Source organism: Lycium barbarum, chromosome 6, assembly GCF_019175385.1.
Source record: "Lycium barbarum isolate Lr01 chromosome 6, ASM1917538v2, whole genome shotgun sequence".
NCBI lineage: Eukaryota > Viridiplantae > Streptophyta > Magnoliopsida > Solanales > Solanaceae > Lycium > Lycium barbarum.
The window spans coordinates 99829677-99841727 of record NC_083342.1 but is presented as its reverse complement, the minus strand read 5'-3'; the positions used below and the strand labels follow the sequence as shown (position 1 = coordinate 99841727).

General features: G+C 36.3%; 1 protein-coding gene across 2 annotated transcripts; it reads right to left on the bottom strand.

The window, feature by feature from the left end:
* Positions 1-1174: 1174 nt before the first annotated feature.
* LOC132645003 (uncharacterized) lies at positions 1175-11747 on the bottom strand. Of its 2 annotated transcripts, none has more exons than XM_060361721.1 (9): positions 11594-11747; positions 11036-11192; positions 9205-9376; positions 8838-9017; positions 7322-7402; positions 7029-7192; positions 5601-5737; positions 3353-3468; positions 1175-1797 (listed from the first exon to the last, which is right to left on the bottom strand). In XM_060361721.1, the coding sequence occupies exons 2-9, from the start codon at positions 11140-11142 to the stop codon at positions 1549-1551; spliced, it is 1206 nt and encodes a 401-aa protein (XP_060217704.1). In that variant the 5' UTR covers positions 11143-11192; positions 11594-11747; the 3' UTR covers positions 1175-1548. The 2 variants fall into 2 exon arrangements, with proteins under 2 accessions (XP_060217704.1, XP_060217705.1); XM_060361722.1 differs by having other exon boundaries at positions 1673-1812.
* Positions 11748-12051: the final 304 nt, after the last annotated feature.

Below are 12051 nucleotides of genomic sequence, written 5' to 3'. Positions count from 1 at the left end.
TATACTCCCTCCATCCCATAATAAGTGATATTTTAGGCTTTTCATTTTGTTTCAAAATAAATGGTGTTTTAGGATTTCAAGAAGAAATTGATCTTATTCTTCTAAAGTTACCCTTATTTATAATTAAGAATCATTAGGTAGTTTTTTTTTCTAGGCATTAATTAGGGATAAGTTAGTAAAAACACTCATAATTTTCTAGGAGTGAGCAATTTCTTAAGAGGTGTGCATAAGCCTAAAACACCACTTATTATGGAATGAGGGAGTATATGATAAAAAAATAAATAGAAAATGATGATAAAAATAGAATTTAAGTTCTACATATTAATGGTGTAAAGTATTTAAAAAATGGGCTAGTATGCTCATATACTACAAATTGAATAAATTTGTCATTCGTTAAGTTTTTTATTTAATATCACCTTCAATGTTAAAAAAAGGCATAATATATCCTCAACTACCAAGTATGCCCTCCAACTTTTGACATGCACAAGTAGACACCTCAACTTATCTCCCTCATTGTGAGTTGAACACTCCAACTTACAAAATGACCATCTAGACACCTCCAAAATTTATGCCTCATTTCAGCATTTGCGTTTACGTGTTCAACTTTATACAAGTTAAGATGCCTACCTGTGCACACCCAAATATTGTCATATACATATTTTAAGCTATGTAATATTCTCTCCTTTACCCAAGTTGAAGTGACCATTGTTAGGTCTAGAACAGCTGCAATTTTAAGGACACTCTTTTACCCTGGTAGAGAGATATACCATTAAATTTCTGCTATACCTGTAGTTTTTTATCTTTGACGAAAGCAGGTGGTGTACATGTTTCATCCTAGTAACTATGTAAGAACAATTCCAATATCAGACTCCGTAGGGATCTAGTAACTCAATTAGTTGACTACTTGAACTTTCACCTTATTAGTGAGAGTTCGAATCCTCACTTGTAATCCCCTCCCCCTACCTCCTATGCAATAAAAAAAAAATAAGAAGAAACTCCCTCTTAGGTGATTTCCGAGCAATCGAAATCATCTTCGCACAAATACTCATGGTCATGCCAGGAATTAGTTGCAGGAAGATTATTTGTTTGAGATTGCAAAAGCACAATTTCACTAAGATGTTGAACTATACTTGTATGAATTGTAAAGGGGAATCCAGGATTTTAACTTTATGGGTTCAAATACAAAATTCCACCAACTCATTTGATTTATTACGTTTGAAATCAATTATTGGTACTTCTTTAGTGAATTTTTTTGACATATGTACAAGATACAAGCCAAAACTATCGGAACCCATACTTGTAACTCTTCATGCGCTCCTGTGAACTCCCTTCAGTTATCCCAAGGCAAGAATAGCCAATAGATTATGACGAGTTCTGTAGTGCTTCATGTGAAAGTTCACATAAATTACGAGATTCAGTCTTGAAGCAGCCATACCCATCACTTCGTCGCTTTTAAGTGATGAAACTAGCAATGTGAAGCAAGGGTTGTGTTTGTATTGGCACAGACTCTGGGATGCAGTGCACAAATTCAAAGGTATCAGATGTCTCTTAAAGCTTTGAGGTAGTAGCTGTTGTTCTGCTCAAGGCAATGGCAACCTTAGAACCAGAAGGGCGACCCAAATGTTTGCAGATGAAATCTCCAGCCAATAGAAGCTTTCTCAGATCCACATTTGTCTTCACTCCTAGTCCATTGAGCATGTAAACGACATCCTCTGTAGCCACATTACCCGAGGCACCTTTGGCATATGGGCAACCTCCAAGGCCTGATATAGATGAATCCACTATGCTGATCCCCATCTGTCAAGATAAACGCTTTGGTAAACAAAGCATTATTTATGCATTAAGGTTCAAAGTGTCAGAGAATACATAATAAGTTTATGCCACTTCCATCAATTAGGTGATTTGCCGAATGACCTAGCTACATAACAAGACCCAAACCAGATCAAGTTTTTGTTTTGTAAGACTCTGGAATGTTTTATGTTTTTGGTACATTCTTACAAAAATAATAATCATTTTACAATAGGGTGTCAGCAGGAAGATCGTGTGCATGTGGCGCATCCTTGCGCGCATAGCACACGGTAACAAAAGGGCTTTTTCTGCACACAGGACTTGTGTGCATGGTGCATGCTTGCACACATATCCCTGCAATTTTTTCAACCCATGCAAAGACCAAATCGAGATTCAATTTATTTTCTTCATTTTCCCAAGCTTGCACACCACTCCAACCAGGGTTTTAACCCAAGATCATCTCCAACATTAAGGTAAGCTTTAAGGTCCAAGCTAATGTTGTTTTGCACTCCTTAGAATCATAAAAATTATCTGGATTTCTCATTTCCACCCAAAATTTCTCCAAAACCTAGCATTTGGGGTTCTTGCACTTTAAGGCTAGGCTTGCTTATCTGCCTTCGATGGACTATTGATAGACTAAATAGCCTTACATTGGGTGGTCTAGGTGAGGTTTGAGCCATGGCTCACCTCAAGGCCAATAATAGGGATTAGGTTAGCCTTGAGCCAAAATCCCAAAGCTCATATGTAGATTGATCGCATTAAGGATGTTTTTGAGTTCATAGCACCATTTTGCTAGCTACGGACCGAGGTAAGCGGGGACCTATCATCTAATTGTGATTCTATAAATGACATGTTCTCTAAGTGTTTTTAAATAGCATAAGTGGTATTTTTAGTAATTTGTGCAAAAGCACGTGGAGACGTGCACCTGCTAGTGTTGCTTAGCTGTGGAATAAATGACACTATAGTGTGTTTAACTATGTGAAATGTGTTATTTGAACTCCTTTGCTTTCGTGACATTATTTAGAGTTTTAGACTTCCAAAGTGACTAATGACATATGAACACATGTTTATACTAACATTTGAGATGCTTAAAATTAATGCTTTGACGACTTGAGGCTTATGTTTAAATAAAACTAAAGTTTTTGGAGGTAATATAGAAGACTGAGGGGTGTTCGCCTTTCCTAGGGAAGGAGGCCGTCACACGAGAACCACACGTTCAGGTACTGGTCAGTCCATGCTGTTTGTGGCGTTACACTTAATGCCCTCATGGCCCTACTTTGACGCCATTTACTTGGCATTGATGTACTTGCATGTTAAAATGGATTGCTAGCTTACCTGACCTTTCCCTGATGTACTCGGTAGTAGATACCTTCACTATTTTTCATTTTTCCTATTTTTACATTTTTTTTTCGCATGCCAACTTGCACCAAAAAAAGACATGCTACACCTTTTAGATTTGGATGGATACAGGACCAACTATACAACAAACAAATTTCACATAATGTGATAAAAAGGGCCAACATGTGAAAAGCTTCTCACTACAAGTAGAGAAAGGAGATCTTACTTGCAATGACACAAGAATATTAGAAAGAGCTTGTCCATAAGTGTCATGAAAATGAACAGCAAGGTTCTCTAGAGGGACAACTTGGGTTACAGCGTCAAGCATTGGAATAACAGTACCTAACAAATGGAGAGTGGAGACAGAAAATATTGGAAGTTGTAACAAATAAAAGATGGTTTAGTGAAGGAATGACATTTTTAAGCAAAACAATTGGCATATAGCGAATGTCTTCCTTTAAGGAAAACCATTTGATGAACATTCATTGCACTTTTTTAGTAATTTCGGCATAGACAACGAAGTTGAATAACAGATTCACAGATGGTCAATACTTCCACTTGATGGATTCTTAGTAGACTGCACAGCACCCTGTGCCGCTTCAAATCACGTCATCTCCTTATTAAGCTATCTAGTTAAAAACCATATAGTTAGGGTCGTGCAGAAGACATTGCACCTGGAAGTCCATCAGCAGGGCAAATATGTGTACAGTTAAGTCATTGAGGTTATATCCTACATCTTCTAATATAACAATGAAAAAAGAGCTGGTGGAAATTCTTGTCTTTCCTATCACGCCTTTTATCAAGGTTCTCATGACCATACAATCATTTAACAGTTAACACCAGTGTTTTAAAAGGCGTTTTTGGGGCGAGCCTCGGGGCGGGGCGTATCAAAAATGCCCCGGGGCGATGGTTCGAGGCGAAAGTCTCAAAAGGCGTATGCCCAGCAACTCGGGGCGTACGTCTGGGCGTTTGGGGCGAGTTTTTTTTGTTGGGGGGTGCTGGGGCGTAAGCCCAGAAAACTTCTTCAAATTAAAACAAAATTTGTTAAATAAGTCCTCAATATAATCCCCAAATTCTCAAAAGTCAACTAGTAATTACTCAAATATTTTAAAAAGGAACCGAAACATTAAATTTAAAAGTCACGACCTTTTTTTATTGCTAGAATGCCTAATATATGTTCTTTTTCAATTATTTATCTTGTCTTCTACTATCTCAAAAAAGTAACGAGCAGTCACTTGTGTTTGTAAGTAGCGTATAATAGATTGCTCTGATTAGTTTTTTTGGGGATGGAGCATATATTTATAGTTTTCTTCAAATTTTTACGCTATTTTACCTATTTAAAAGTATTTATTATAATTATATCCTTTTCTGAAATACTAAAAATTAAAGTCCCGTGAGGCTTATGCCCCGTGCCTCGGGGCTTACGCCTCGCTGAGGCAGCCGTAAAACGCCTCGCTGAGGCAGACGTAAAACGTCTCGCCTTACGCCCCTACCTTTTAAAACACTGGTTAGCACTTGACAACTACAACAACAACAACAGCAACATACCCAGTGAAATCCCACAGTGTGGGGTCTGGGGAGGGTAAAATGTACGCAGACCTTACCCCCATCTCGGAAGATAGAGAGGTTGTTTCCGGAAGACCCTCGGCTCAAGAGAAAACATGATGAGAAAAGGTCAGATAAGCAGAAACAGTTCAAAGCAATACGAAAATGAAACTAACGAAAGCGAAAAAGCCATGATAAAGCAGTATGAGAAAAAGAAACAGTAGCTACCATAGATAAATACGATAATTGTGGTACAAGGACCAACATATAGTAGCACGAATCAAAGGACAAGAAAATGAAGATCAAAACTGCGACTACTAGTACGACGAGATACGTGGAACAACCTACTAGCCTTCTACCTGAATTATTTCAAGGATTATACACAGTAAGTTTTTTCTGTTTTTGATGATAATTATTTTCCTTAAGAAACATCGCAAAAAGAACCTACTTGACGCTATACATAGAATCTTTTATATTTCTTTTTTATCTTTTAAATCCAGAAGAAAACCACATTGAAACCTAACTTAACGCATTCAGCATAAGGTAAGCAGTCACCACTGTCTGCATTGGAAAATTGAGTCTAAAATCCAGCAATTCTACAAACCAAGATATTCTAATAAATGTGTTAAGAGTACCAATTAACTAAAAGCATAGCAACAATGAACTTCTCCAAATAAAACAAATATATTGCTAAGCTGTCTATGTTGGCTCAGTAGCCTGTAGCTGAAAGTATTCCAGCATTATCTTGTCTCACAAAGGAGTGAACTGCAGATAAAATTCTCCTTCAGTTAAGAATCAAGAATTACCGACAATTAATGTAATTTGCTTGGACACACTGGAATTTTACCAAAGGAACAAGATACAGATTCTTCTGGCAGACCAAAAGTACAACATGCGAAAGGGTGAAAGCAGAGAAGATTTAGAATTACCTGGAGTACCAACTCCAATTGTATCACCAAGAGAAATTTCAAAGCAGCCCATATCTACAAGTTCTTTAGCCACATATGCAACTTTTGATGGAGACACTGCTCCTTCTACGGGACAGCCAACAACACATGATATATACCTGATAGAAAATAATGACTTTTTCAGTTCAAGAGAGGCAGCCTTACTTCTCCAGATAAACGTTTGAACGACAAAAGAATATATTCCTAGACATAACTACCAGTTACTCTTTAACAGATTTACTCCTAGTGCTTGTTTGGAACTTGAAATGACAGAGCTACCTTGATTTGAAGATATATCTAATACCAAAAACCAACACCTTTTTCATGTTGAAGTCTAGCCACAAAGGAAGGAATAATTTGAGCTCATAGACATAGGTAGCGCTTAAATAATCAGGAAAAGCAAAAAATTACAGATTTTGTCACAAATGGTAATCGCTGAATCATCATTATCAAAAAAGAAGCCTTTGCTCAATCCTTTGTCCTTCCAATTTTAACAAAAGTCTGCGAAGGAACCTTCATTCAGAAAATTTTAATACTCTACAAGGGATTTGACTTTGACTTGCATCATTAAATACAAACATGTAACAGGAATGTACTCCTGTAACAATCAACTGTAGCAGGAATGACAGAAGCATGAAAAGCTCAAATACTATCAAAGAGATTAGTAGAGCAGCTGGTGAGCTAATATGCAGCCCCTACCCATTGAAAGCCAGTTCACCTGGATTCCTCTCTGAACACCCTAGACATATATAATCTGAATATGTTGTATCAAGGGTTATAGTCAATAAGCTGGTACGGTTTCCACAGGCAAATTGTCATAGATGTTAATGGAAACATTTTGTAGTTCATCCAAGAGAAAGTTATCCTTAGACGGAATATAATACACAACCATTCATGAAGTTCAATATTTATATCTTTTACCAAATCTCCAGCTCCACATTGATTCCTCGCAATATAACTCGATCAACAGGCAGCACTCAACCGGAGAACACTAAAGATTGCCTTCAGATCCAGAACAATTGTAAACCTCATCTTTGGAAGTTGTATCATGGCAAAAGGGAAAGTTGGAAGTGATCGAATACTCAAAAGTTTATGATTAAAGGTTATAAATGAGGAGATTCTTATGCAAATTCAAATGAAAGTTATAGCAAAAATTAACCACCTTGCTCCAATGTATGAAAATTTTTAAGCCAGTATATGATGTTGAATAGCAACCATTCTGTTTCTACTGAAAGAATTGTGAACAATTATTACGCTATATGGATTCAGCAAGATTCTGAAAGAGACTAACGAAGTCAAAAAAGCCTCGAGTCTCTCTACTGCACATGGTTTAAATTTAGCTTTCCTTAAAGACCTTACATTGTTAATCCGATAAAATTGGAATAAATGTAGATATGCTAGTACTCATACCCACGAACGGGGATGGAAAGGCTTTTGGCTGCACGAGCAACATCATGATAACGAGCAAGACTGTCTTCAATGCTACAATTTATGTTAGACCGAGAAAAGGACTCAGATGCTGCAGCAAAGATTGCCACTTCCTTGGCTCCAGCTGCAACAGCTGCTTCAAAACCCTGGAATAGAAGCAACGTAAATTATGAGTGATCCCCATTATCCAGGTTCCAGTGTGAGCATGAAAATGTAAACATATTTAACAAGACATATAAAGGAGAGTCTCACTCTTTGCATTTCTATCAGCTTACTTTAAGATTTGGTGTCAAAACAGGTAAGCGCACCCCCGTAAGGTTCCTAACTGCTTCAATTACACCCTTTCCATCAGCTAGCTGCAATTTGGTTTGGTAAATATTTCAGAGAAACAATATCACCAACACTCTAAATAATAAATATGGCATGTGGTAGTTTAATTCCTATTGATTCAATAGATAGTACTTGAGAGATATGCTGCACTAATATAGTTCATCACAGGATAAGCAGAGCATTCATGCACATAATTAAAAGAATCATTAACAAGCCTGTCACATAATTAAGTCACCAAGAAGTGTTACCACAAATCTCAATAAACTAACACAAAAGGTTAAAATTCTTATAGCTTGCATGGAGAGTCGAAGATTATAGCCTTGTAACGATGAAGAAGATTATGAAGACGTGAAGCGCTTATTCATACACAAGAGAACCACAAATCAGATTCGGTACATGCTTTTGAATTTGTTTTTAATTAAACGGTGCATGCCATAATCTCATAATACCTACTACTTTGTTAGAATAGAAGAGGACTACAAAAAGGCGACAAATTGTGGAACATTACACCAACGGCTACATGGTAGACTATGTGGAAGGAGAGAAATCAAAGATACTTCTAAGGCAAAAAAGAAATATTGTAACGTAAAGCACAGATGTTTAACTCTCTTAACTTATTGGTGTTAAAAAAAAATGTACAAGAAGTAGACACCATGCCAACCACGTTTAATTTCCTTAATTCAAATGTAGTTTAGTACAATAAGAAGCATATTGTTGGGTCGTACTACTTATCATTGCACTCTTTGGGCGCTATTCTTTAACAAAATTGACATGACTTGCAGATGTCAAGAGAATGAACATCCTTTTCATGACATAGAAGTATGAACTTGAATAAAACACATAGTAGTAAACATGGTTAATCACCTGTGTTAAAAAAAAATTATCAGCGTAACTCTTCATCTTGTTCAAAACCATCTCATGGCATGAATCAATACAGGGCTACCAGACATACACTACTAATATGAGCATTTGCCGTTTTGTAACATCGTCATTGTAAAGCAAAAAGTTACAGACGTTTACTCCTCAAAATCAAGAACTTGAACCTAGAAACTGGATTCCGAATATCTCTACCTGAGGGAACCAGATCTTTGAGGAAACCAGACGTTTTCTCCTCAAAAATCCAAAATAAGAAACAAAAGCATCAAGGGGCACTAAACAATGTTTTTCACAGTCATATTTATCTTGCAATACAGAATACAAAAGTAACAACTTTTAAGGGCCTTAGTAGTTAGCAAAAGTCCTAACTAGTGAGTAACTAATGACCATATAAGAAAACCCATACTCGTGCTTTAAGATGAAAACTAACCATCAAAAGAAGAACTGAAAGCAATATTCTTCTCATTTCACAGTTGGAAAAGAAAAAATAAGCAATAAAAAGCACATTTTACAGGACAAGTATAAGGATGACAAATGAAAAATACATAAGGATAAAATCCCCTAGGACAAGAAAAATTTATATACCTGTGGTACCCACTTTGGAGACACAAAACTAGTAGCCTCAACAACTGGCAGACCACTAGAAACAAGTAATTTAATAAGCTCCACCTTCACTTCTGTAGGTATTATCGTCTTCTCATTTTGCAGTCCATCTCTTGGGCCAACTTCTACTATCTTGACAACTTCAGGGACAGATCCTAAGGACTGCACAATCAATTAAGTGCAAAATTATAAAGAGAAAATTCAAGGAACTTAGAGCTGATGCCTCCAGGAAGTCAACATATGTCTTAACCCTTACACAACTTAGATCACCAATATTAAAGATCGAAAAAGGAAAGCATACTACATGAAATATCAGCAAGATCCACAAACACTGACAAAAAATAGATACCTTGTCTTTGATGTCTTTTAAATGTCCATGGCTACTGTAGTAACGATTTGACAAAGAACAAGATCCAATGATTGTTCTAACCACCCTATGATCTTGATTAAATAAATGATTACATGATGAATCTCTTCCCATTTGTCTTCGCAATTGGAATGCTTCTCGTTCAATGTCCTTGCTGCAAGGAAATAGTTATTTTACTATCAAGAAAAGGTATAAAAAGAAATGTTACGCATCAAAAGTCATTCGATGCCAGTAAAACTAATCGAGAAAAAGCTCATAATGAAAACTTTGCACTGGAGCTTAGAGAACACTGAATTTTTTTCCAAAACACCTTATTTAAAGTAACTGCTCGAAACCATTGCGCCAAAGTGACTGAATTTGAAAGAGGTGTATGTCAATGGTAGTATGAAACTTTCCAAGATCTGTAAGAAGTTTTTTGTCACCAATAGTCTGATCAAACTGCGGCAATACACTAACTAGATACTTTCTCCGTACATATTACTTATATTTATTCTGGATAATGACTTCAAGCCACAAAATAGATATATCAGACTTCTATCCTATCATCGTTATCTGGTATGATCTAGCCATGAAAAGAAGTAGTAATAGCAGGGCGAGCAAACAATTTCTAAATGAAGAACCTCATTATCAATTAATTAGCTTCAGTGATAGATCAGTTCTTTTCTACTTTATCGAGAAACATAAAAGATTTTCTCTCCCACAGCATTGACTGTTAGTTGAACATGATTTCTTCTTTCAGTCATTATGATTCCAACACAAAGAAACTCCAAGTATATGCATTACACTTGAGTGATATTGATTTATTCTCTTGATTGTCAAGATAAACTTCAAATCAAGGACTATCTAGAATTATGGCGACCAGGGACGGAGTCATAGGGGTGCAAGGGGGCTTCAATTGAACCCACTTAGTTGAAAAATTATACTATATAAATATGACAAAAATGATTTTTTGGTATATATATGTAAGTTGTTGAATCATAGGCATAATTTTGTTTTTTGAATCACCTTAATTGAATTTCTGGCTCTGCCACTAATGGATGTGTGGGCATACTAGGAGGGATATGATTAGGAACAACATTATACAAAGCAAAGTGGAAGTGGCCCACGTGGCGGACAAGATGAGGGAAGCGATACTGAGATGGTCGGGCATGTGAAGAGGAGGTGTGTGGATGCGCCAGTAAGGAGGTGTGAGAGGCTGGCTATAACATGAGTTAGGAGAGGTAGAGGTAGGCCGAAAAAGAACTGGGGGAAGACATGGCACAACTTCAGCTTACTGAGATCATGACCCTAGATAGGAAGGTGTGGAGGTCGATGATTAGGCTAGAAGATTAGTTGGTAGCCGAGTGTTCTCCTTATTAGTAGTATTTAGTAATCACGTAGTTTCTCTTCTTCGATGTGTATTACTATATGTTGCCTCATCTGCTTTTTTATCTTGCTAATTGTTGTCATATTTTTTTGATACCATGCTTCACATCCTTGTCTTTTCTTTCGAGCCGAGGGTCTATCGGAAACAGCCTCTCTACCCACAAAGGTAGGGATAAGGTCTGCGTACATCTTACCCTCCCCATACCCAACACTGGGTATGTTGTTATTGTTGCCACTATGGTGAGGAAACAAATTCATGGTACAGGGACAAAATAAATCTTCAATCACTTAGGCTATCCGTAATTCATCAAACACCACCACAAGCAACATAATCAAAAGAAAAACAAACCTACTAAAACACAGAGAAGAAGCTTAACATAATTGAGAAATTTCTTGGATATCCCAAGACATAATTGAGAAGCTTTAATAAATGTGCTACTAAGCATACCTCATATTGATGGGGTCATCAAGTTGCTCCTCAAAAGCTAAGGGTTTAGCAATAAATGTTCTGAATCTCCATCTTAATGTTTTCTTGATGACTTTAGAAGCCAACATTTCAATACAGGAATATTGATCATTCAACTTCCACCTATGAATTCACCTACCTTCACAAAAGAAAAAATAAACGAGCTTCACGTATTTAATCTGATAAATTGACAATTACTTTCTCCCTTTCAATCTGTTTGGGTAGTTTTGACTCGGCACGTAGTTTTAAAAAAATAAATTAAGAAGACTTTTGAATTTTGCAGTGTTAACTGAATTTTGCAGTCGTGTGGCCTTAAACACGTTAAGTGAAAGCACTCCAAGTGAAAAGTTTAAAAATTAAAATTAAAGAGTCGTGAAAAGGAAAAAATATATTATTTTTGAAATTAATTAAAATAAAAAATAAGACAATTAAATTGAAACGAAAAAAGTATATTTTAACAATAAGAAAACCAGGGTATATTATAGATATGGAACCTTAGAGCAAAAACAATGAAAATTAAGAAAACTTAGGGAAAATTACTTGATCTGCGAATCGGGAAAAACAATTGGACATTTACATCATCATCTCAGCATGCTTATCTAGTCCTAATATTATGGGATTAGCGATTAGGTGGAAATTAGGATAGATATCGGAATTTTGTATTGGAATTGGGGCAAAAATGACCTTGAAGTATTAGAATAGAACAAAAAAGGCCCTCCGTTTAGTTTTCAGTCCAAATATGCCCCTAAATGTTTATGAATAGGATAAAAATACCCTTGGTGGTAGCAAACTAGCTCAATTATGCCTCTTATCTTAAAAACGGGCCTTCAAGTCTTATGTATTCTCTTTTTAAACGTATTTCTTTACTGAGATGGACTCCACCTAGAGATAAAAAGAATAAGATGATTTCTTTTCTCCTATATCTGTAGTTTTTGGAGGATAGAGTTATTCTATATATGTACTCGTTTAAGGTAATATGTATTCATAAAATAGTTGAG

Excerpts from the sequence above, each read along its gene's own strand:
- LOC132645003 (XM_060361721.1), bottom strand. The coding sequence starts at position 11,142 with ATGTTGGCTTCTAAAGTCATCAAGAAAACATTAAGATGGAGATTCAGA. Across the intron at positions 9,377-11,035 it reads GATGACCCCATCAATATGAG|CAAGGACATTGAACGAGAAG; the intron begins GTATGCTTAGTA and ends ATTTCCTTGCAG. Across the intron at positions 7,403-8,837 it reads CTCCAAAGTGGGTACCACAG|CTAGCTGATGGAAAGGGTGT; the intron begins GTATATAAATTT and ends ACCAAATTGCAG.